The sequence below is a fragment of the Calidris pugnax genome, unplaced genomic scaffold (genome assembly GCF_001431845.1).
Source record: "Calidris pugnax isolate Ruff unplaced genomic scaffold, ASM143184v1 scaffold102, whole genome shotgun sequence".
Taxonomy (NCBI): Eukaryota; Metazoa; Chordata; class Aves; order Charadriiformes; family Scolopacidae; genus Calidris; species Calidris pugnax.
This window is the reverse complement of record NW_015090846.1, coordinates 4,538,849-4,565,343: the sequence shown is the minus strand read 5'-3', so window position 1 is coordinate 4,565,343 and position 26,495 is coordinate 4,538,849. Positions and strand designations below refer to the sequence as shown.

Below are 26,495 nucleotides of genomic sequence, written 5' to 3'. Positions count from 1 at the left end.
ATTATTAAAAGCAATTTGCAAGCAAAGAACTATTTCAAAACAAAAAAAGGAAACTTGTGTTCTAAGCCTATCAGTGCGTTAGCTTTGATATAATTCAAATGCTTTTTTTCTTCAGATACAAATTTAAAATCACTCGGATTTAAATAAGAATTATTTTCTTAAGGATAAACTGATTCTAATTTTTTGTATATAGAAGGTTTTTTTGCTACATCTGAAAATGATGTGAGGTTTTTTTTATGTAGCTACCAAACAGAGAGAAAGCTAGTACTGACACAGGATAGCTCTGGACATAGTCAAACATTGAAATCCTAAATTAAAAAATTCCTAAGTTTAGCTGTTCTGGCTTTTTTGTGGGAGGGGGCAATACCATTCTAATAAAACAGCATCTGCAATTAATTATTAACTACGAGTGTAATTGTTGGTATTTCTGTTCATCTACAGCAGAAGCCAAACACAGTTTAATCTAGAATCATTAACATCTATGGTTTGCCATTTGTTGTCACAGACACTATGACAATTTTAATATATTTTTTTGTTTTGCTATTTTCTGGAACAGCTTTTAGCCAAGAGAAAACGTAAGTAAAGCAAATATAGAATTTACAGGAAATGTTACTTGATTGTTATACACTATTTTAGGTAAATAGACACAGGATTTAAGTAAAGCCAGTACAAAAGGCACTATGCAAATCGATGTGTTTTCACATGCAGAATTCTCACTAGTGTATGTGGGACTAGAATTCTAGAAAAAGGAGTGATGGTTCTAGAATCACTGTATTTGCTGACAAAGAAAGAGGTAGAGTCATCTCCTTATGTGCTGCAACATACCAAAAAGTTAGGAAATAAAGCTGGTGCTCATTAGCTTTTTTTATAGTGCCTGAAGACAGACACTTCATTACAGGTTTGCTGAATGTTCTTACTTAACTGTGTGTTTTACAATTGTACCTAGTGGTTTTTTTGATTCCTATATCTGTTAATGGTGTATAGAAAGCAGCCAACCGAAGTGCTTTTGGCATGTCAGAAAAAGAAGATACACATATCTCAAATGTTCTTTTCCATGGCACTTTATATTATGTAGTCAGGTACTAAAGCCTGGTTTGTGCTTTTGTGGAATGTTGCATGCTTTAGTTCATAAAGCACTGAAGAAATTAGAGTATTCCTGCAAGAGTGCATTTGCATTTGCCTTTACTGTAAGTTGCACCATTTAGTTCAGTAAGAACTTCACTGGTGTGAAAACTACACAAGTAGGCTATTTGGAAGATCAGTATTTCAGGGTTTAATTTGGCAAAAGGAATAACTATTTCCATGTAAATAGTCTGTTTTAGTAGATACGCTTTTGTGTGTCTGCGCAATCAAGTCCATAAACTGTTGATGTTTAATCCTAAACTGTTATTTGGTAATGTTACATTACAGTTTTTGTAAAAATTATTCCGACTGGGGCTCCACTGTGTTTAACTTGTGTCTTAGAAGAACAACCTGATTAGCTTGTTTGCTTTAAAGGTGTGCACTTAAGTGGATTACAAACGGAAGTGAGAAATCCAAAAGAAATAAGAATTCCATTATCCTTTTATTGTTTTATATTCCATATACAGCTATGTCCTTACAGCACCAAAGATCTTCCGAGTTGGGGCATCTGAGAAAGTCGTAGTGCAAGCTTTTGGTTATGAGAAGGAATTTCCAGTCAATATTGCCATAAGAAGCTTTCCAGATAAGCTTGCTGTTTATTCTTCTGGCCGTGTTTCTTTAACTCCAGCCAACAAATTCCAAGATGCTGTAACTTTAACAGTAAGGAATTCAGACTTTTCTTGCAGTGTTTTTATTGTGACATTTAGTTATAAGTGTTAAAAAAAGGTCACGGTACGTTTTTCAGTTGTTTGAGCTGGGAAGGGAGGTTTATTGCCTCCATTTCTGAGTTTGCCACATGTAATTTGTTTCATTTCAGTTTGCCTGAAATTGAAATTACATTGAATAACATTAGTGTAAAGGAGTGACACCAAAATTAAATGTATAATCAAACCATTTTAGCAACATTATAGTTGCATAACTTTAAAAAGTAAAAAGGGAGACAATGGAGAAGTGTTGAATGTGGACAAAATGTGTTGACAGTGTGTTCAGAGTAATGCTAACTGAAAACGAGGTTCAAAAGTTGATTTTTATTGAAAGCTGGTGACGGAAAGGTTTTACGTGGGGGGATGCATCCCAGGAGATGCTTCTCACCCAGTTTTCCTTTTCAGCCAAAACAGCTATTTCACCAACCTACCAACCACAACAGCAACAACAGGGTAGTAATTGCTATTCTCATACTCTTCTCAAAAAAACCAAAAAACTCACAACAAAAAAAACCCCAACCAAACCCCCCCGAATCTGTAGGAAAATATACTTGAAAAATATTTTAATATTATTTAAAAATCTTTATTTCATCTCCCCTAGCTTCAGCCAACGGATTTACCAAGAACAGATAATTCAGTCAAGTATGTGTATTTGGAAGCCGTTTCTCCTCATTTTACAAGATTAAAAAAAATGCCTGTTTCCTATGAGAATGGGTTTCTTTTTATTCATACAGACAAACCAGTTTATACTCCTGATCAGTCAGGTAAATAAAGCTTATTTCTCTTGACTTTTATTTAATTTTTAAAGTCTGTTGGCTTTGCCAAGGAACTCCGAGGGGTTTTTTGTTTTCTTGTTTGTTATATAAATCTCTATAATAGTAAGTCTTTGAGATTTATTGGAATAATTCTTACAGTGAAAGTCAGGGTTTACTCCCTGAATGAAGAACTGCAGCCAGCTCGGCGAGAAACTGTCCTAACATTTGTGGTAAGTTGTAATTTAATTTAATATTAACATTCTGTAGATCACAAAACCAATAAATACAGTTGGATGGTAGATCAGTATTACAATGAATATTTAATCAAACTGCTAGGTGTTTTTGCAGGTAGCCAGACATGGAAAAAAAAGAAAAAATATGAATTCTCTTTAATATCTGGGGAAAGGGCTTTTGAGGGAACTTTAATACCATATGGTTTTCATACTGTTGCTTATTTCATTTAAGACATAAAAATAATCAGTGTGTCCTATACTATATTTTTTTGTCTATAACAATAGGGTTGTTATTACAGTAACTTTTTAGCAATTTTAAACATTGTGTAGTAACAGCTTTTGGTTGCTGGAACCACAATAAAATGTTTTATCAGGATTTCAGTCTGAGTTGTTTCTAAAAATGTGTTTTCATGCTGTGAACATGGCAAAGCTCTCAGAAAAATACGTTCCGGCCAGGTTCTCCCTGAAATCACAGAATGAAGGTTCTCCTCTTGACAAAATGATCTGTAACTGCTGATTCTTTCCTGTTACACTTTAAAGGATCCTGAAGGCGTAAAAGTGGATATTGAAGAAGAAGAAGATTTTACTGGAATAGTTTCTTTTCCTGACTTCAAGATTCCTCCTAATCCTAAGTAGATTTATTTAATGCTTTTTGAGTATTATTAACATAAGACTGACTTTTCTTAATTACTGTCAGAGTGTCTTTTGCTTGATACATAGAGTGTGCATGACTTTAAACTTGGAGTTTTGTAACATTTCACATAGTGTGTAACGATGGTATAAGTAAGATGCTTATCACTAAGTATTCTCCTTTTCAGTTGACTTCCAAACTGACATTTGTCTTCTAAGGCCAAGTGGGAAGCTTACTCAGTGTGTTTTCAAATAGATGACTCGTGCTCAGTGTAATAAGAGAAAGTGAGGAGATGTAGTGAGTGAAAATACTGGTGATGAAACTGAAATTAAAGAACAGTTAGTGGTAGGTTTGTTGTGCTCAATTGAAAAGGAAGATTAACAAAATCTAAAACTTTCTACTGTAGAGATAAAAACTGAAAGATGTATTGATTTTTCCCTTCCCCAAGGAGGGGAAGTGTTCATATTTCATACATATATTCATAGAAATCACCAGCATCTTTCCAGAAACAACAGCATATAAAATAGATATCTCTTCAGTTCTCCTTTTAGTCTTGAGAGGGTGCTGAAGATTCACTGAGCTGGCAGAAGGTGCTGTACAGCCAAAAGGTTATAGGAACTGATTTCCTATAAATTATTATGTAAATTTGACTTATGCCTCAGTGATCTAGTAAGAGAGAGAAGGACCATAACTGAAGACTGCATGAGTCCTTAGGTGTTTTTTCTTGGTCAAAATCTCAGTTTTCCAGTGTAAATACACATACCCATCCCCATCCTCAGTCAAGATCTGATTGCCTTCTAGTTCTTCATTCAAGATGACTCTTCTGATAGATCCGATCACTGTGAACCACCTGCTTTTGGCCATAGTACAAAGTTTTGTTAGTGGAGCTTTATTGGTTAATGGCATATTGGCATATTCTTTTGCAATTTATTTCAATGCTTTAAACATGTTTCAAATAATTATTAAAATATCAAAGCAGAATCTTCTCAATGTAGGCACTGAACATGTGCAGAATTTTTCTCTCTATTCACGTTAATTATTGTTAAGTAGTAATATTAATCTTTGTCTGTAACATTAAAAATGATCGTTGCCATTTCGTAGGTATGGCATTTGGAAGATTGAAGCCAAGTATACGAAGAATTTTGTAACCTCAGCTGTTGCAAAATTTGAAGTTAAGGAATATGGTAAGGCGTGCCCATTTCTTTTTTATATGTTTTTTCTGAGAAATTTATAGAGGACAACTTTACAACACAGAGGAGGAAATGTAGAAATGCCTGAGGTAACATTGGCCTGCTTATACACAGCAATGGGATGCAGTGGAATGCCACTGTAATCAGTCACATCAGTATAAGACTTTATTAATACAACTTGCCTCTAAATTGAGTTGTTATTTAATGTGCCAGGTCATCTTGACATAGTTGCCCTGATGCAAAATGTGGAGCCAGTGCAACTGCAGATCACTTAGGGCTTTATAAGTTGTATTTCACTGTGGCCAAGCTGACAGCTGTATTTTAATGCTATAATTTCAGTCACTTCGAACCAACATGCTTCTTTGATTGCTATAGAGAGGCGTCTTTCTGAGTACCTGTGGCTTAATATATAAATGCACATCTAAATGGCCTTCTTCTGTACTTAATTTTCAGCATTGCCAAGCTTTTCCATCATCATACAGCCAGAAAGTAACTTTATTAGCTCTGATAAATTTGAGAACTTCAGGATTGTTGTAAAAGCTAGGTAAGGAAATTTGGCTTTGATTTCTAAGTATGTGTGCATTTGCTTTTCTCTTACCTGAAGAGTGATTCTCTTGTGTCCAGAAGTTTCCTTTTTTACTTCCTCAAGAAACCTTATCATCACAATCCTTTTTGCTCTGTAAAAGGATTGTTGACCTCTTTAAAAATTCTTTCGAAGTGATTATTATTCAACAGAAGTGTTTAAAGCTGCACAGACATATGTTTTCTATCTCATGCCTGTGAAATCAAGCTTTTTCAAAAACAAGTGCTTTGTTGCAGCCATTAAAGTAATCTTAAAAGCATTTGTATTGTTGTTTTGTTCTCAGCTATTTTTATAATAAAAAGCTTCCAAGTGCTGATGTTTTTCTTCGTTTTGGAATAATTGAAGAAGCTGAAAAAAGAATGATGCCTCGTGCAATGCATGTAACTAGGGTAAGAAGCAGCAAACCAATCTAGTTTGTGCAGAGTTCATATCCTTAGTTCAGGTTTGATCCAATTCCACTCAAGTTTTCCCATTAAATTTCATTAGAACAGGTTCCAACTCTTTGTTTGCATCAACAGTGATTTTGTGTCAACTTTTCCTGTGTAATCCTATCATCGGGGTCATAGAAATGCACTTTCAAATGAAACTCAGGGGCAGCATCTGAGAGATGCTGTAATTTCAATCTGGTTCAATTACTCACTTGAGCAAAGTGTGTGGTTGAAATTTCTATGAAATAACTTTTATGCTAGCTATTACAGAATAAAGAAAAAGAAGTAAAGTACAGGATTGGTGTAGTAATACCAAATCCTGATGGGAGACAAATAGATCAGAATTGCATTGATGTGCTGTGGAGAGTCGGTTCTCCACCAATGATCCCTCCCTCGCTTAATCTGCTCTTTTTGATTTAGTCATTGAGAAATGACAAAAGGCATTATCTTTCCTCATTTAGTGAAGATACCTCTATGTTATTGCTACTTCTTTGGGGCCTGCGTGTAGACTTTGAGATATGTGCCATTGGTTCATTAATTATCAATAATTTTAGAGAATAAAGAATTCTTCATTAAAATGTCTCCACCTTTGGTTTCCTCTGAAAATAGACAATGAACAGAAAGATGTTGAATTTAGAATTTGTGTTTAGTGTATGTATCCATTATTTCTAAACTATTAAGTAATGATTTATATTTCATTTCCAGATTGAAAATGGAGTTGCTGAGATCAATTTTAACTGTAAGAAAGCAGTGAGTTTTATAGGGTTTCAAAGTCTAGAAGAACTGGATGGGTCATATTTATATATTGTGGCATCAGTGTTGGAGTCTACGGGTAAGCTGCTTTTTAATCAATTTTTTTATTTTAAACATATCTGCAAATGTAGACAGAACTAGAAAATAAAACTGTACGGATAACTTCCCTAGTATCAGACTTCTGTAGTATTTAGAAATCCTTCTTCCAAAAACTTATAAGGAAGAACAGCCCATTTATCACTGCAAAAGTGTGTAGAGATTAAACTATTTTATTTTATTTTTTTGTATTTATTTTCACAATGCTGCTAGGAGTTGACTCTTTAGATGCAAGGACTTCATGGTAACAGACAGGTCATGCTGCCCTTTGAAGGCAAGTGGAGAAAACACAGGCTGTAAGATGTGATTATTAAAAGAGGCATAATATTTTGTTAGGTGGCCTCAGTAGTGAAGCAGAATTTGCTGGAGTCAGATTTGCTGTATCTCCTTACAAATTGAGTTTGGTTGCTACTCCTCTCTTTGTGAAGCCTGGACTTCCGTTCTTCATTAAGGTTAGTTAATATAAACAGTACTGTTGCACATTACAACATAAAACTCATAATGCAGAAGCCTTATTCTTTATTGTATATATTACTTGAGGTCTTAACATGCTTTTAATTTCAATTGACCTTTTGCATTTTTTTAACTTGCTATTGTAGAAGTTGTTTAGCAGCTTGAAAGTTTTCTCTTTGAAAAGTGTCACCATTCCTATAAGAGATGTTATCTGCTCTGGTGAACAGGTGCAGGTGAAAGATACAGTAGATGACTTTGTTGGAAATATCCCTGTAACTCTCACTGTGAAATCAATGAGTGAGCAAATGGATGAGACTGAGTTGATATCAGAGGGTTCAGAATCTGGGAGAAGAAAAACAAGCATGAATGATGGAACTGCTTTGTTTGTTGTTAACATCCCATCTGATAGCAAAACAGTGGAGTTTCAAGTGAGTTCAATAATTCCATTAATATATTTCTTCAAGGGTTTAGTTCTGTACTTTTGCAAAGGTACAATGCTAGTAGGAAGGTTTTAAAACTTGGAGACGAATAATCAGTTATGAAATGCAAGTGCTATAATAAAACATTACTTCTCCATTAAATTCTTTATTAAATTGTTATGAAACAAAATATCCTGATTTGTCGCATATTTATTTCAAAATAATTATTAAACAAAAATTCTAAATTAATTATGTTAAAACAAATCTCTGAGAGTGCTGCCCTCCCTATGCAGGGAAGGATATCGTTAACCTTTTCTGCTCTGTTTATGTTTGTGCTTCTCCACTACCATTTTGTATTTGACTTGGTATTTATAGATCTTTTTATTAAAGAAAGCATGAAAGTTTTGAGTTGGATTTTAGCTTATTAATACCTCTGAATAATGTGTTGCAGAATGCTTTTATTAAGTATAATTCTGTACTTAAACTGTTCAGAAGTCAGAATACATAGGTTTTGTTACCTGCTTTACTAAGAAGATTTTCAGACATTTTATTGTCTTTTCAGGTGAAAACTGCAGATCCACGTCTTTCAGATGAAAACCAAGCCAGTAAAACCTATGAAGCAAGAGCTTATTCATCATTAAGCCGGAGTTATCTATATATTGACTGGGCTTCAAACCACAAAATACTACAAGTAGGGGATTTCATAAATATAAATGTATATCCACATAGTCCGTATATTCATCAAATACATCACTACAGCTACTTGGTAAGTAACAGATGTTTCCACATAAAATACTGAATTATGATTCAAAATATGGCCCTAAATGAAAAACTTCAACAATCAAGAATTATCCTCAGCATAGAATATGTGCAGCTCAGGCAACTGCTCCTTCCATACACGATCTGTCAGCTTTACAGTAAAAAATTAACAACAGTCTCATATTTCAATTAGATATTAAATTTCTATTGTTTTCAATTCTCATCTGACATAGCCTGGGATTAAGAACAAGTAGTGCTAGTCAGGAGCTGAAATAGAGAGGGGAAGCTACCTTCCCTTGAGCTAGACTCACTGCTCCCCGAGTGTGGTGTTTTCTGTGTTGGATTATATCTAAATGCAAGTAATTATTACATGTAAGGACATGACTTTTTTATTCTCCATCATTTTTTCTATTATAGATCACATCAAAAGGGAAGATAATAAGCTTTGGAACTCAGAAGAGAATTAAGGATTTGGAATACGAACATCTAACTTTTCAGATAACCCAAGACATGGTTCCTTCAGCACGGCTTGTTGTTTACTACATAGTCATGGGAGAGGAAACCGCCGAGTTAGTAGCTGATTCAGTTTGGCTGAACGTGGAACAGAAATGTGGGAACAGTCTTGATGTGAGTAGTAAAATAAGCACTAAAAATTGTGGGTGTGCATTCATTTTATGGTCAGATTTGAACTTGGAATAACACGAGTGCTTTAACATCCCATGCCCTAGACTGATTTTTTCCTGTATAGTTAACACAAAAGTTTAACTGTTTAAAAGTTTAACTCGGCTTATTAAAATGTCTGCCTTCAGATGCGTTTCTTGTGGAACATTGTGCCTTTAAAATTACCAATATTTGTTTTCAATTCATAGATTAAGCTACAGTCAAGCAAAGAGATACTGAATCCAGGACAAGTTGTATCCCTTAACATGAAAACACAATTCAATTCCTTTGTGGCTTTGTCAGCTATTGACAAGGCGGTGTATGGAGTCACAGGAAGAGGAAAGAGAGCAATGGAAAAAGTTAAGTAGTAGCCACTAAGGAAAAACAAGTAGCTATTTGTTTCATGTTCATTTTCAGCTAGCTATTATGTGTCGTGCACTCAGTAAAGAATAATTCAGGCAGAAGAGTAATTCAACCCAGGATAAAGGTTGCTCGTTTAAATCTGACAGTTCAAAATGTCTCACAGCGGGTTACAGAGGTTTTTGGTCCTTGTAGACTTTTAGATACATGTATATGTAAGTAAAATTCCATTCCTTTAATAAAACATGGTGGTTTTTTAATACTTTAGAACAGTCAGATACAAAACACCAACCTTGAATCATTTCAATCATTCCACCTTGATTTGTCTGCATAATTCTAGCTCTGCTGTGGGCTACAAGAAGGTGGCTGTAGTGGTGCTGATGCTTGTATTAGCTTAAATATCACTAGATGGTGTTCTTCAGTGTGTTGTGAGCACACCTCCAGATTTAAGTGGCCTTTCTGCAAGTCTAACTCTCTAATTTATTATGATATATTCCAAGTTTTAGTTAGTTGCTGATGTGGTTTTTCCTCAGGCAATGCTACATTTGGAAAAGAGTGACCTTGGGTGTGGTGCTGGAGGGGGACGGAACAACGTTGATGTGTTCCGAATGGCTGGGCTTACCTTTCTAACCAATGCAAATGCTGATGATTCAAACGAAGCAGGTATGTTCCTTTGTTTTAAGCAGGACATTGTGGGTTTTCTTTTCTGAAATATTCTATTGTGACTATCAGTTATTAGGAATGCATATACGAATGAGTTTTGAGGGAGGAAAACATTATGACTTGTGGATCAGTTATTGTAACTGAGATGAAAATACTTTTATGTAATTAAAATAGTAGCCAGAAAAAGACTCCCAAATTTTGAATGTTATTTAATGGGATTCTTTTTAAGTGGGCTACACTATTACAGAAAAGGTCATGTCTTTTGTTTTTACTTTTTTGGTTTTTGAACAGGTGAAACTTGCAATGAAGTTTTAAGAACCAAACGGTCTAACTTCAAGGAGCGGATATTCAAAGAAGGTATTAAAAAAAAAATAATCTTTTAAAGTATATAATTATGAAAAAAAATCTCATCCATTAGATGTCAAGAATCTGAGTGTTTGCTTACTATTTTTAATTCTTGTCATTAATTTAATGTAGTGGAGCAAGACTGAAAAATATGGAAAATTACTTGAGAGAGAACACCATTTATAAATGCCCTTAGTCGTATGCTGAATTTGAAGTCGGCAAGATTTAAGTACAATTTGAAAGTATAGCATATGTTTAAGATCTTTTCTTTTTTTTGAAAAGATGTAGCCTAAAAAGACACAGCACTACCATATGGCAATCTCTCCCAGTGACCACCTGCCAGGGACCAAGCCTGTCTGTAATTTAACATTTAACTGTTAAATGTTAAAATGTAGTATAGCTACTCTTATCTAATATCTATTTTTAATTCAGAATAGTAGTGATAATTTGCATGTTACTAGCTTTTGAGAAATGAAAAGTTTGCATTCACCCTCAAATCTGTGACTTCTCTGAAATTCTGCAAATGTTAAAAAATATGTGCAGTATAAAGAGTTAAGATGTGTTTGGAAACCAAAATTTCGTCTTACGGAAGGGAAATAGTTTATTGTTATTTCAGTATCCAAATACTCAAGTCCAGAAATTCGGAACTGCTGTATGGCTGGAGTAAAAGCATATCCAGTCACGGAGACTTGCAACGATAGAGCTCAGCGAATTCGCAGACATAAGGCCTGCGTTTCTGCCTTCAAAGATTGCTGTGAATTTGCAAACAGACTGCGGGAGGAAGAGCCTAATAAACTCCTAATATTGGCAAGAATGCGTAAGTACGAGAGCTTTAACTCTCCTGTGGATGTGTGGTGAAACACTTCCACCAGAATATGGGTCAATAGAGAGGTAATAGCTTTGTTAATCCATTCACTCTTCCCTATTACCTGTCAGGCTTATTCCAGAAAGAATTTTACTAGGTTCCAAAGATGTTGATTGTATATGCCTAAAGAGGAGTAGGGGAGCAATTCTTTATTTCTTAAGAGCTCTATTCACCCATCCCTAGAACAAGCAGAACTGCAAGAAGAGAGCGTCGCTGCCTGCAAAGCCAATGCTGAACTTGAATGCTAAATTTGAATCCTTTACCCAGGCCCAAAGCAGCCAATGGGTAACATCCCAGGAAAGACCAGTGTCTCATACTCTCTCCCTATCATTGCTTGTTAACAAGTTAATCTGTCTGGGCATTGGACAGGTATGCAGATGTGTAGATAGATGAGGTGGAATTAACACAGACTTTTGATTGGGGTTATACTGATGCCTCAGGTTAGTCCTGATACAAGAAAAAAAGGTAAGCAAGCAGAATACTGTATCACAAAAGAAAAGATAATGATTTTGCAGCGTTCAGTGGAAGGCTGCTGGCAGGTGGTGTGGTTTATAATTTATTTTTTTACTTGCTTTATTTATGTTCCTCAGATTTTGAGGCTTTCTTGGAACTGGATGAGGCACAAGTTCGTAGCTATTTCCCTGAAAGCTGGTTATGGGAAGTTCACCAAGTTTCTTCAAGGTACGACATTTATCAAATCGGTTACCAACGTTTGACTTAGTCATCAGCTTTATAGAAAGTAAATACTAAACGTGAGGTAAGCTGGGTGGCCTTAGTTGTACCTGAGATGTATGCTGAAACACAGTCCTATACAAACTGCCATGTTTCCCTCCATGGTTTCCTGCCATGTTTCCCTCCATGCAGGATATACCGTCTGGTGCCCAGATTGTTGAGTCACCTTTCCTTTCACTTTCGACCTTGCTAGATGCCAGCTTTTGTAAAGTCAGCTAAAACCTAGTTTATTCAGACAAAAGTCCTGTTTTCTAAATATGCTCTGTTATATTGTCCTACCTGAGTCTCTCTCAGACAGAGGAGTTGTGCTGGGCACACACAGTCTTTGTGTTGATTAGTTCTTGGTGTTAACAGATGGCTATTGATAATGTATAAATGTACTAAGACTTCTAAACGCAGGTCAAAGACTCTGTCTATCACCTTGCCTGACTCGCTGACTACCTGGGAAGTACAAGGTGTTGGCATTTCTGATAAAGGTAGGTACCCCATCCTAATGAGATTGTAGCTAAAGAATTAGGGAGCTTTTCTGTTTGGATTTTGCAGAACCTCTCATTGCAGTTGACACATGTTCGAAACCGCTCATTTTCTGGTTGATAAACAGGAAAAAAAACCATCAAAATATGTATTATAGGGAAAGGAAATTACTTCGTTTCTTGTTATGAATGTAAGTGGCTGGGAAAACAAAGGTCTGTCTGACCTACCTTGTGTTTGACAGAGGCCTATAATAAATGGCTAAGAAGAATATTAGAACAAAGAGTCAGTGACTCCTCCCTGACATAGCTTTACAGTGTCCTGCTGTCAATAGCTCAGGGACTTGAGGAGAGGAAGAAACAGATTTGCCAATAGATATGGTAGCCCGTACAGAAGACGTGTTTCTTGCTTTGAGAAGAAGCCCAAAGGACTGGTATGTTGGTAAGTACATGAGGAGAGCAGGAGACAGCAACTGGGAACAGGAAGGAAGAGCCTGGTCACTCTTAAGGAAGCTTAAGAAAGTACATGTTGAAAAATGATAAGTCATCAGTAAGGGTGGCAAGTATGTAAAGACTTTCTCAAAGTCGTTTATCAGAAGGGTGGATAAGATAATCTGCTTTTATGTTTTTAATTTTCATAGGTATCTGTGTTGCTGCACCGTTGGAAATGCAAGTTGTAAAAGATATCTTCCTGAGTGTTTATGTTCCTTATTCTGTGGTGCGAGGAGAGCAAATTGAGTTAAAAGGATCAGTTTATAACTACAAAGCTTCTGCAGTTAAGGTAATTTGTGGTCTTAGTGAGTTCTATGGAAAGATTAACATAATAAACTAAAAACTAAACATTTCCCCTGTGAGTATCCAGTATAAACAGAGCCTTGTCTCAGATTTCTCTAGTCCTTCAGCTAGTGTTATGTGTGCTCTGCATAACTATGTAACAATGAAATCCAATCATTGCTCCATTTCCAGCCATCCCACTGATGACAATGTTCTCACTCTCTTGCCCAGTAACTTTGCCTCATGAAGGTCAAAATACGATTTTTCTATTCCAATTGGACCCATTGTCAAAAACTGATGGGATTTTTTTCAATGACCTGCTCCAGAGCTCAGAGATCACAGTCTAAAGATCTAATATAAAAGGGCTATTTTTAAGGTATTACATTCAAACAGAAGCGCAAAATTATTATTGAAAAGATTCAAGAAAAGTATGCAAAAGTATGAAGCAGAGTGGAGTGGTTCCCTGGTGTTGCTAATTAACATATGCTCGTGTATCTCTAGTGGAAGTAAAAGTAATTCCAAAGGTAATAACAATTCCTCATTGTAAACTGAAAAGTACTGTTACAATAATAGAATACTCATTATAGTATTTCAGTGGCTTTAATATTTCTCTGGTGTTGTACCTGTCATGGAAGTGAAACATTTAAAATCTTTCAACATTTCAGTTCTGTGTTAAAATAGCAGCTGGAAATGGAATCTGTACTTTTGGAGATTCTGCAACTTCGGGATCGAGGAGGCGCAGTTGTAATTTTAAGAATCTGGACGGCGGTTCTTTGTCACCAGTGACATTCAGAATACTTCCTCTGGAATTAGGTCTTCACACGATCAACTTTACGTTGCTGACAGCCAAGAACAGTGAAATTGTAGTTAAAACATTACGTGTAATGGTAAGAAAAAAAAATTAAAACGTTTGTAGTGGTTTTGAATTTCGTGTTGATTCAGTCACAAGAAATGAAAATATTTTAAATCAATATATAAATATTGATTTATTTTAATATTACCAGAATCCAAAATATCACATGATATCATTGAATTTACTGAGGTGTATGCAGTGGAAAAATGCATGACTGAGTATTTGAGTTACGTGCACTTTTAAACCTTGCATGTCAGGATTGTCAGAAAGATTAGATCAATAGACAGATCATAACTTAGTAAGTGAGGAGAGTACTGCATTCTAAGTTACTTGGCTTAGATTTTCAACTGCTTAAGCATGCTTCATTGAAAGACACTTTTTTTGGTAATTTTATACTTTCCTAAGCTTTTATTTAAATCTTTTGTTATGTTTTCTCAAGAATTTTGGGAGAGAAAACACTAGCTTAAATGTATGTAGAATGGTTAAGTAAAGCTCAACTACAGAGAAGGATGTAGAAGGCAAAAGTATCATTGTTTTAAACTGTTGTTTCAGCTAATATATTTGATTAAGAAAAAATGTTTTCTATTTCTACTTCTTTCCTCTTAATGCTTTCAGCCAGAAGGCATTAAGAAAGAAATTCATGCAGGTTTCACTTTGGATCCACAGGGTGTTTATGGTAAGTGAAATGATCATCTATGTCTTTACTTTGTTTATATCTTTGTTTATATCTTTGAGTTCTTGATTCATGATGATCAAGTTTTCAGTACTGTGAACAAATTGGCGTTTCCCCTTCCTGAAATATTCTTCATATGTCCTTTACAGGGATTTCCTGTCCTTTCATTGACTGACAAATCCTTCTCATAATAGCCAGTCTTTCAAAAAAATACTTGTATTCATTTCTTAAATGAGCCTTTATATGTATCTCTTATTGTAGTATAATACTAAGTTATTTTCAGTGAGCTTGAAAACGAGTTAGCAAGAGTTTATTAATGAAAGTAGAATATATCCTCATTTAACCAGAGATCCGAAGCTACGAAGTTTAGGTCCAGACCAGATCTTTTTCTTAACAAAAAAAGGCAAAAGAAATATTAAAGTATTTGCGTTTATTCTTTTTCAAAGGTTGGTGTTTGCATGTGCATTTGGGCATATTTCTAGTTTCCATATTATAAATATTCTTGTTGCTGACTTCTCAGATAGTTGTGACCTGTTGATTTAGATTGTGCAGTGTGACATATATACATTTTCAATTATAGGTGCAATCAAGAGGCGACAAGAATTTCGATATAAAGTCCCACTAAATCTGGTCCCTAAAACAAAAATTGATAGAAGTGTCAGTGTAAAAGGTAAACTGAATTGAAACCTTTAGTCTACTGCGTGTGTACTTTCTGTATATGTGGTCTTTCACTTTCATGATCTCTTATTTAAACCATTTTTGTTTTTTCCTTTCCACAGGACATCTTATGGGTGAAGTGATTGGCACAGTCCTCAGTCCTAGTGGAGTTAGTGCTCTTACTAGTCTGCCGAAGGGCAGTGCAGAGGCAGAGTTTATGAATATTGCCCCAGTGTTTTATGTGTTTCGCTACTTGGAAGAGTCAGATAACTGGCATTTACTGGGTTCTAAAACCTTAACTGCAAGAACTCAAATGAGGAGGAAGATGAAAGAAGGTAGTAAAATGCAGCTTCTTCTCTTGCTTCAGAGTTGTAGCGGTGCATATACTTTACTGAATGAGAAAGATAATATTTCTGAGTGAGCAAACTCAATTTTAATATGAATCTAATTTCATAACTTGCTTTCTCTGTACTGTATCCCTTAGGAATTGTAAGCATCTTGTCATTCAGAAGTTCTGACTTCTCATACAGCATGTGGAAGGATGGGCAAGCGAGCACCTGGTGAGTTAAAAAGGTCTTGCAATTAGAATGGATGGAAAAAGTTTGTTTCACTCCTTTAATATTTTAACCAATTTTTTAAAGGGTAATCCTTTCTAGTAAGCATGAGAGGTAAACCTCATGGTAGATTTAAATGGTGCTTACAACTTTGTATAATATCTTCTGATTCCTTGTTTTCACTTGTTAAATCTTTTATTTGTGTCTGTAGTCCACACCATTGCAACCAAGTTGGGCCGATGGTTAAGAGCAGGTATACCTGACATAATTTGAAGGATTTTGTTCAGTTCTGAAAGCTCTTCTTTGGGCTTTGAATTTTACAAAAGGACTATGTAGACCTTGGTTCCCTGCAGAATCATAAGCTCAGGAAAAGGTTGTGCTCCAACTTTGAAGAAGGAAAGCTAAGTAGACATGAGCAAGGGCAAAATAGTAATACCTTTTGTTCACACAAATCACAAAACCATATGATATTTAAAGGCTATCAAACAGGAGGATAGTGCTGTTTATGGAGAACAGAATCTGCCATTGCAAATTAGGCAAATTACTTCATCACTGTCCTACCCTTAGCAGTGACAAATGCAGTTTCTTATAGAAGGAAGGAATAAGATGCTTCAAAAGCATCTTCCATAAGTTTTGTGCGTAAGAATAAGTAATCTTTTGAGGATGCAATGAGTTAATATCCTGAAACATGGATATTTGATTTGATCCTAATTTAAAGTAGGTAATCATTGCCCATTTGTTAAGTTCAAAATTGATCTGCAGTATTTCTTGGAACTGGGGGGGTGTGTATCATACCTAAATCATAAACAGTGCAAATTTGTGTCCAGCTTCTAGAAATGTGGTTATACCTGGTAATCAAAACAAATATGATTTGTTTGATTTCCTTGGCAGGTTGACAGCTTTTGCTTTAAGGATTCTTGGACAAGTTAATCAATATATAAATCTTAATGAAATTTCTATTTGTAATTCACTTCTGTGGTTGATTGATAACTGTCAAATGCCAGATGGGTCATTCAGTGAATTTGCAAATTACCAACCAGTGAAACTACAGGTATGAAAACTAAACGTTTTCTCTGCGATTACAGTAAAAGCTGAAGTTGCTGGGAGGTAACATGTTCTAGAGATGTCAGGTGTTTTAGGGTGCATTTCAGCAGAACACCTATTCAAGATAATTTTTCTAAATTTGCATTTTTCTAAATTCATTTAAACAACAGCACAATCTTGCAAGCCTTTCTGTTTTCCCACTAAAAGTAGCTGCTTGCCACTTCTTAATATTTAGAAAAAAAAGTAGGTTGATTTTACAGTATAATAGTCCTGGCTTGCCAATAACTTAATGTAATTTTGTCTCTTTTTTACAAATATGCTACTACCTTTGAAAGAGTCAACGAATTTTCAGGTTAAAACAAACTGATATTTCTTACAGGAATTGCTATTTGTTTCCTTAGCTAAAGTGTAAAATTTCTGTTTATTTAAATTAACTGTTGCTTCTATTTAATTATATTTATGTATTTGATTTTGTAGGGTACATTACCCAGAGAAGCTAAAGAAAAATCTTTGTATCTCACAGCATTTTCTGTTATTGGAATTAAAAAGTCAATTAAAATATGTCCTACTGAGGTAAATAATATTTTTATTTATGGGATTCTGATGTCTTCCATTTTCTTTAACATATGTTCAAAGAAATCAAGAGTCCTTTTCAATTTCAAAGTTTAAGACGTATTTACTTTATTAGTCTTTGTCTTTCAAAATCGGTAAAAGAACAATAATGAAATTCTGGATCACTTTATTATAAGATACGTATGTATATACGCCTACGTTGACTTGATAGATGTGTTTGTATAAAAATAAATCTAATGGATGTAAGCTGTAGCCTCTTCATCTTTTCAGAAAATCCATGATGCTGTACATAAAGCAGGAGATTATTTGACCAAAAATGTGCAGGCTGCTCAAAGCCCCTTTACTATGGCCATAACTTCGTATGCTTTGGCCCTTGTGGATTTGAACCATCCCTCCGCACGGTCGGCGTTCTCTGCGCTGAAGAAGGAAGCATCTGTCATAGGTATTATTAAATTCTCTCAGAATCTGTACTGTAGTTGGCTCTCAGGCTGTTATTTTTGTATTTTTGATTTCTCTAATGTGATGTCACTACTTGAAGAGTGAATTGCAGTGATTCTTGCTTGGGCATAAGTGAATTTTTAGTCTTGTGTGGCCTAGGATTTTTGCTGGATTGAATCCTGCTTTCAGCAGCGCCATTTCATTAGTAGTGTGCGAGTCAGCCAGGCTTCTGTCATGCCCTGTTTGTTTTATCTATAGGCTTCCCTTTTATGCAGGTGTCTGTATGGATTATTTCTGTCTGCTCTCATCCCTGTGATGTATCCGCTCTCTTCCTTGGCTCAGAGTGGAATTTTTTCATTATATCTGCCACTACCCTCACTTTTGTTGTGTTGGGTTTTCTTCTTAATTTCTCACTGGTTGGTGAGGGACTTTGTAGTCTCTTGTGAATGCTGTTCCTTTTTAGTGTATTTCTGTCGAAGGTGAGGGACTCAGACTGTTCTCTGCCAAGTAACAATTTCTATTGGAATAGAAAACCTTTGTTCCGTCTGCTGAAAGTGTCTTCAAAAAAATATCTAAAATCTGTAGTCTATTTGTTTGGCCACTGTATCACTGTTCAGGACCAGCAATGTTCAGATATGTATCAGATGCTTTGCATCACGTTTGTTTATTGTCAGTTTCTAGTATAAACATCAGAGTTACTACTGTAAGAGAATTATATCTTCATCTCCTCTTCAATGCAGAGTGATTTCATTCTTTTCTCCCTGACCTGAGTTGGCAGGAGTTCACTTTGTGTGTTCTGGAGAGAGCTAATGCTATGTTTCGATCTGAAACTTTCCTTTTATACTTTTGAAGGTGACCCTCCTATTTATCGTTTTTGGAAAGATACTTTCAAAGCAGCAGACCATCACACTCCCAGCTCTGTTACTGCACAAATGGTTGAAACCACAGCGTATGCCTTGCTTACTGCTTTGCTAAGAGGGGACAAAACCTACGCTAATCCAATCATCAAGTGGTTGTCTGAAGAACAAAGATATGGAGGGGGGTTTTATTCAACTCAGGTAAGCTTTTAAGTATTTTCTTCTCATCCTTCGAGTACCAAAATCTGAGATGTCTTAAGAGGGTAATATCATTAAATGACCACATTGACAACTTTGGTGTCCTATGTATGGGATTAGTATCAAATGGCCCCGTTGCCATGATATTCTTTGTCTTTGGGAAATATGACGACTTTTCATAAAGTCTTTTATAATTTGAAATTTGCAAGATGATTCCACTGACTTTAGATCTGCTGGATGAAAAGAATCACAGGAGGAAAACTGTTTTCCTAAGTTTGGTATAAAAAAGAATATTTCATTTAATTACATGATTTTTGTTCTTGTTTTCCACAAAAATAGACAGTAGGCATGTCTATGAGTATAGCGTTAAATATGTTATCACCGTGTTGTGTACTGCTGAGACAATGCCAAGCTGTCTAACCAGTGATGTTGTCCATTATTTGTAATCATGTTTAAGTGGCAGAAAATAAATTGCTTTGTAATACACTTTCACTTCTTATTAAATTCTTTGTAACTGATTTCTGGCAGGACACGATTAATGCTCTTGAGGCCTTGACTGAATATTCCCTTCTTGTCAAACGGCTTAATTTGGACATGAGTGTTAAGGTGGCATACAAAAACTATGGAGACCTCAACCTCTTTAAACTGACAGAAGATAATTTTGTGGGAAGAACTCTGACAGTGAGTGAATATTATTGCTTCTCAAAAGTGAAAGCAAATCTTAGCAACTTGTTAAATAATTATTTGAACTCTGAAATTGCTACTAAAGCTTTTTCTTTTAATAAACTTGTAGTAATTTGGTATAACATATTTGGTGTATGTTTAAGAACTTTGTTCATCTGCTAAACTTAATGCATTTGAATATTTATTTAAATTTAGTATCTCTGCTTGTTCCTATGAAGTTTTTTTGCAGAATCTGTTTGTGGCATCAGGCCTTAATATGTATATAAAATGTAGAAAAGACAGGCAGATCATTTGACCTGAATTGTTACTAATGGCACTGTCTTTATTACTAATTTATAACTTTTTGTTTAACACCAATCCTTTAGGTACCTTTGGATGATGACATATACGTAAGCACTGGCAGCAGCACTGGCATAGCTACAGTAAACGTAAGTGTGCAACCAGGTGATTTTTAAATGGAATCTCTGTTTTGTTAACATCAACATTGAAAAAGAAACTGAAATTTCTCGTAAACGATTCCCTTTGTTGCCCCTACCTTTAGACTGAAGTGATGGATCTCATTATGGCTAGATTTTACAAGCCAAGGTATGACTTACAGCTAATGAGAGAGAAGTTGTGAAGTTTCTTCCTTTTCATTGGGGGTTTTCTGTTCCAGAAATCCAAATGGATGATCAACTTAGTTTTAATGCTCATCAATTGTTAGGTCTCTGCTTAGACAGCCAAACAGGAAAAAACCCAACTTAGTGATAATTTCTGAGAAAATGCTCAATTCTCTGTTATTCTGGTGTTTATTCTTAGTTAATTAAGCAATGCCATTGAGAAACTGTTTTCTTGCGATATTTGAAGGAATAATTTTTGTCTGCCTAAATATTAAGTAGTTGCCATGATTTATTTTCTTCTTATCTTTCATAAACTCTTCTAGCATCAAACTTAGTAATGTGTGAAAAGTACATATTCTTGTGTACTTGTATTTATATCCACAAAATATCAGGAGCTGTTTGGATAATATTTTTAGTCTTGTAAATACGCCCAGCAAGGGTGGTGTGGTTTGGCTCAAGAATTCCCCATTTCTTTCTGTGCTGATCCTTAATTTACTCTACTTTGTGTCCATCAGAACTAATGATGCTGTACAGACTTGGTTTTGCTAGTATTATATTCTCTGTATTATGAGTTTTTCACAGTTTTATCCCAGTTTTGAGGATTATTTTCTGCTTCTGTTTTGCCTCATTCGTTTGTACACGTGTAGGTGAGGACGGTGTACAACACAATTGGTACTTCTGAAGAGTCCTGTAACTTTGAATTGAAGATTGTTCCAAAGAGAGCTGATGGTAAGGGGTTAATATGGTTTTAAATATTACTACTTAGGTCAATGCAAGGGAAGAAGGAAAAAAATTCTTGCTTTGTTTAACAAAGTGTTTCTTACTGAGAATAAGCCTGTAATAAATTCTGCCACTTTCTGAATACAAAACTGGAAAAGAAATTGCTAGAAGCCTTTCTTAGCCTTTCTTGAAACTATTGCCTTTTTGTGAATAGAATTAATTTTTAATGTATTTCTGTTGGGTGTATTTTTACTCATTTATGGAAGAGATTTTGCAGTTAAGGGAGTGAAGAATGCAAACTTCTAGCAGAAGAAAGAAATATGATGGGGGATAGGGGTCGTTTACGGTCAGTTCTACAAGATACTGAGAGCTCTAGTCCAGTTACAGCAGGGTATATAACCACATTCTAGGCTTTTGCTATGAAGTTGTTTTAATAACATAAGTACACAAAAAGCATATAAAGCATTAAAGGTGTCATTTCAATTGAATTACTAAAAGAAGTGTAATGTTAAGTGTTTGTGGCTGGACAATCAATTCCTATTAAAAAAATAGCCACCAAAACAATTAAAAGAATTATCTTTCAGTTATGAAAAGACTTTATAGAATTTGGATTGCTGCTTCTGAAGAGTTATAAAATGACTTATTTGACTCTATTTGATGTGAAAAGGTTACAGAAGAGGAGATAGGGAGCCACTTGGGCGCTTAGAGGCTTGTGCAAAGTAAGTACAGCTGATGGGGTTTTTGTTTGGTTGGTTGTTCCTTTTTCTTTCTCCACTGACTGAGCCAAAGTTTTGCATGTAAAGGTTTCATTTAACTAACTGCTGGCTTTAAATGTCCTGGATTTCCTGACATTCAACACTCCAAAGGTGGAATTGCCAGCTGACACGTTGAGAAATTGGAGCTGTGCAAAGCAAACACCCTGTGGGTCTACATTATGAAATTAATCTAAGAATGTTACAAAGGCTTTCTGGTCTTCTGGGTTTTTTAGTTACTGTTTTAGTATTACATTAGCTGACACATTTATATTAAGCTTATTTTATTTTTTAAGAGATTAAAATGTTTTTGTTCATAATTACACCTGGTCTTCTGATCTACTTTTCTTCCAGTTTCTTCCCTTTTACATATGTGTGTAAACAGATTTAGAGCCAAAGGTCTTGATCTCTTTGGGAGGGAGTTTTTCTTAAATTTATATGTGGGTTGTCCTGGAACATAAGCATTAAGAAAAGCTTCTTCATGCATGATATTGGCATAAATCTGAAATGATTCATCTGGACTATTTTGCTTCATTATAGGCTTACTGTGGTCTAAATGTTGGTAGAATTTTCCTTAAGTTTTTCTGGGATCACACTTGAAGATTTCTTTTTAATTTGAGTTAGGTTTAACTGATATTATTTTTAATCTATTTTAGGTACAGGCCCAGCACGAGAGAACCGCAGTCAGGGTCTGCTCATGCTGTGATGGACATCGGTTTGGTTAGTGGATTAGAAGCAAATACAGAAGATTTATCTACTGTAAGCCTTAGTGAACATTTTTCTTTTACTGCAGTTTTCTTGACAGAACTATTTACTGTACAACTTTTTCTGTTAGAGTAGTAGTGCAGATTTATATCATTATATCCTCATTGCTTCTAAACGCTTCTAATACTAATGAGAATAATCTACTTAAGTCTAGTGTATGGACTTTGATAGGGTCAGAAGCTGGGTGTCTAGTTAAAGTTTGACATCTTGGCTCCCTCTGTTGTTAGTGGAAAGACAAGAGGGGACAGAGAATGGTTGCCATCTGTGTTAGGGGAGTGTGCATCCGCCTCTGGAGATGCTGTCTCTGCCAGCTACAAAGGGACACTGGTGGTGTACACACCTGGGGACTGGTTGGCTGTACTTTGTGAACTGAATGTTGACTCTAGTGCTTGTGTTCATCCAGCTCCCATCGACACACATGTGAGTTTTAGTTAAAGGCAACTAGAGTTAAGAGTTATAGTATTTGAGTAGGATGCTATACATGGAATCAAGTATAATTAGCTCTTTAATTCTTTATTATCGTAATGAAATGAGTAAAAGGATAATTTCTTTAAAAGAAAACCAAAAAAACAAGTGAGACTATGATCATTATAAAGAAGCATCCCTCAAATAAGGTTTTTTTATATCTCAGAATTATGCTAAAGCTACTGATTACAAAGCCTTCAAGATCGTAAAAAAAAATGTTTAACTTGTATAAAAGACTTTTCTCTGTTTTTCTCCCCTACAGCTTGCAAGTGGAGTTGATCAGTTGATAGCAGATTATGAGATAAAAGATGGGCATGTTATTCTGCAGATAGATTCTGTACGTTACTCTTTTCGTAACTCTAAGTGCTACTTTAACTCTTTGGAATAATTTTGTTTCTGACAGAGCTCCTTAATTCATGTGTCTTTCTAATAGGTGCCAGCTGATAGTTTTCTCTGTGTTGAGTTCCGAATAGGGGAGCTTTTCCAGGTTGGAATGCTAAATCCTGCCACATTCACTGTATATGAATATCATGCACCAGGTATGTCTTCCATGTCTTTTAATTCCTCCCTAAAGAGTACATTATTCCTCCTTCAACACCTTTTTAATCTGTGTTATTTTAAGCTAAGTAATTTTTGACTCATAAACTTTCAGCGCTGACTTCTTGGATTTCAATTTTCTATGTGTTTGTTATTTCTTTTTGGATCTTCCAGACAAAAGGTGTACTGTATATTATAACCCCTACGGAAATGAAAAGCTTGTGAGATTGTGTGAAGGAGATGAATGCAAATGCATGGAAGGTAAACTTTTTTAAGATGTTTTCCCATTTCACTTGGTGGAAAAATGCAGTGTAGTGCTTTGGACAAGCCCACACCAAACACAAGGAAAAAATCCTCATAAGAGCTCAGCTGTTGCCCCCTCAAAATGTTACACTTTAAAAAATGTATGCGATATGATTGTGGCTGGCTGACTGGATTAAGTTCAGGTGACTGAGGTTGTTATTTTGTATTTTAAATATTCATTGTTCCAGCACGCAATCCCATAATTACGGTGCTTCTCAGTTACAGTAGATTACTCCAAACACGTAGTAGTTTTGTGGTGGGCATGTGATGACATTGTCTTTACACTGGTTTTTTTTTTCTTTCTCCATGTAGCTGAGTGTAGTAAGGTACAGGAGAGGCTGGATCAGTCCGTAACTGCAGATGCCAGGAGGGAAGCTGCCTGCCAGAATGATATTGCATATGGTAATGTTTGAATTATTACCTATTTCACATGCTTTGACTGAAACGTTTACTTGTTTACTACTGCTGCACAACTTTTTCTTCCAATTGGGTCTTTAGTGATTAAAATTCAGCAGGCTTGGCAGTAGATAATGGTGACATATTGGAGCAGAGGAGAGTAAGTGCTGCCCCATGAGCCTGATCTGATGGGTTCCGCTAATAAGCGCTGCGTTTCTCTTACTGGGTACCATTCTAATGTGGTCATGTGGCTTTGGGGTCAGAGGAAGTTGTGGGGCATCAGATGAGAGTATGGATAGAGCTTCCATCAGATGAGAGCATGGGTAGGACTTGTTAATGTTTCTTAACTCTCCATTGTATGGCTACAGCCATCGTTTTTCCAGAAATGAGTATTGTAAAGGGACATTTTATTCTCCACCTGAGCATCTGTAAGTCATTTAGTACCCATTGCAGGAACAAGGAATAACAAAAACTTTGCTTTGTGTTGTTCTGCAGTTTATAAAGTGAACATCTTATCTCGCAGTGAAGAAGGTTATTTTGTAAAGTATTCTGCGACTCTTCTGGACCTCTATAAAAGAGGTGAGTGTCCTGTTCTTAATCCATTTATTTAGAGTAAAAGCTGTCTGAGACCACTGAAGCAGCTGACAAAAATCAGCAGTCAAAGCCTCATCGTTTCATGAGGGTAGAAAACCATAGTCTCAGATACAGCCTCTGAGAATTCTTTTGTGCCCTGAGAAGGACAGCCTTTGATGGTTTTTAAACAGCTTTTCTGTGTTACAGCTGTTGCTGACAAACCTAAACTATAAGCAGTTAAATGTCTTTTGTGACAAAAGGAGGTGAACGTACTCCATAATCTGTTAATACAGCTGTGAGCTGCTGTTTAAGTGTCTCTCACTCTACAGAATGCCCTCCCTTACTGTACATACAATGACTGAAGTGGGGCACTGTGCAAGGATACACCTTGCCTTAACTTTGCTCAGATTTTTGAAGGTTGGGCATGTTTCTGTTTTGGGGAGAAAGAACTTTAGAATGTTTTTGGGTACTCACTGTCTTGCCGTTGGGAAAGGTGACTGCCCGTAGGTCCTGGGGAACTGAAGCTGATATTCACTCATTTTTCCTCTGAGTATAAGCACCTAATATATCCTTATAATTACTATAATATAAAATCGTTTAATGTGCATGAGGCTTATTGACCATTCAGATATAATTTAAAAAATCTTTTACAAGAAATATATTTTATATCATCAGTTTTTCCTGTTATAGAACTAGTGGCAAATAGACCCCTTGGCTGTGCTGTACTGCACTGCAGAACATTTTGGTGCTTTCTGTCTCATATATGAGTGACTGGAAATTCTCTTTGTGAAATTTTCCCATTCTTGATGTTCTACTTCAGGGCAGGCTTTTGCTAAAAAAAATGATGAAATAACCTTTATTAAAAAGAAGACCTGTACAGATGTTGAATTGAGCCCGGGAGAGCAGTATTTGATAATGGGAAAAGAAGCCTTAAAGATAAGCATTGGTTACAATTTCAAGTAAGTGACTTACCATCAGAATGTGCAGAGATTTAATCTTGATGTGTGCTGTGAAGTGGCAAGTTTGTATGTAATAAGACTTATCTAATATATAATTGATTTAATTTTTTAAGTATTAGTTCGACTGATAGTTACACAATGTTTTCAGATGTGTACATTTAAAACAGGGTTATGAACACAAAGCAAGCAATTTCATATTGTAATTTTTTTTTTTTGACATTTTGCTCCCAAAATCTTAGCAGCATATGATCATTTTTTGTTGTCCTCTTAGATTCCAGTACCCCTTGGACTCCAGCACTTGGATTGAGTGGTGGCCTTCAAATACAGCATGTACATCTTGTCAGGAGTTTTTAAACACAATGGAAGATTTTGCTGAAGATCTCATCATCAGTGGCTGTTGATTTACTTGGAGAATTTTTAAAATAAAAATATAGATCAAATCTCATATATGTAAAAAAAAAAAAAGCCTCTTCTGTTTAGTAATTTTTTCCGGAACTAAACATTCATTAATAGTTCATCTTGAAAAAATGGTCTTTGCTTGTATTTCATAGCCATGTTCTTATAGTAATGTTCAAGTTATTATTTTTAAGCTTGGATGGGAGAATAATGCATGGGTGGGAGAATACTGCAGAGACATTTGAAGTCAGATGTAGCTCTTGAAACACTCCCAGTTTTCCGCTGTGACAGAAACAGCAGAGGGAGCACAAGGACATCATTTTCATAAAGTCCTATAAATATTAGCACTTTGCTTGCCCTCCCCTGCCCCCAGTCTTTTAAAAGACATTTTTCAAAAGTTCAGCTACCGAGAACGATGCAGTCATTTCCTAATGGATGGAAAAAAGTATGTATTTCTTTTCATGTGTGGTGCCATGATATTAATTTCATGTCTGCTGGCAAAAT

General features: G+C 35.6%; 1 protein-coding gene across 1 annotated transcript; it reads left to right on the top strand.

Annotated features, from left to right (window-relative positions):
* The first annotated feature begins 420 nt into the window (after nt 1–420).
* Nucleotides 421–26,057, top strand: C5 (complement component 5). The gene is made up of 41 exons (XM_014943069.1): nt 421–575; nt 1,590–1,782; nt 2,428–2,590; nt 2,741–2,811; nt 3,355–3,446; nt 4,547–4,629; nt 5,089–5,179; nt 5,502–5,607; nt 6,352–6,478; nt 6,832–6,947; nt 7,176–7,376; nt 7,930–8,133; nt 8,544–8,753; nt 8,996–9,145; nt 9,680–9,809; nt 10,101–10,166; nt 10,771–10,971; nt 11,610–11,700; nt 12,151–12,227; nt 12,863–13,002; nt 13,661–13,882; nt 14,464–14,524; nt 15,102–15,191; nt 15,301–15,513; nt 15,663–15,738; nt 16,624–16,783; nt 17,254–17,349; nt 17,620–17,791; nt 18,640–18,845; nt 19,371–19,523; nt 19,892–19,954; nt 20,773–20,854; nt 21,513–21,564; nt 22,254–22,356; nt 23,090–23,164; nt 23,261–23,366; nt 23,539–23,625; nt 23,980–24,069; nt 24,559–24,642; nt 25,457–25,595; nt 25,867–26,057. The coding sequence occupies exons 1-41, from the start codon at nt 511–513 to the stop codon at nt 25,994–25,996; spliced, it is 5,037 nt and encodes a 1,678-aa protein (XP_014798555.1). The 5' UTR covers nt 421–510; the 3' UTR covers nt 25,997–26,057.
* Nucleotides 26,058–26,495: the final 438 nt, after the last annotated feature.

Coding starts and splice junctions, on each gene's coding strand:
- C5 (XM_014943069.1), top strand. CDS start 511: ATGACAATTTTAATATATTTTTTTGTTTTGCTATTTTCTGGAACAGCT. Junction 20,855..21,512: donor TGTTCCAAAGAGAGCTGATG/GTAAGGGGTTAA, acceptor TGATGTGAAAAG/GTTACAGAAGAGGAGATAGG. Junction 22,357..23,089: donor ATACAGAAGATTTATCTACT/GTAAGCCTTAGT, acceptor TCTCCCCTACAG/CTTGCAAGTGGAGTTGATCA.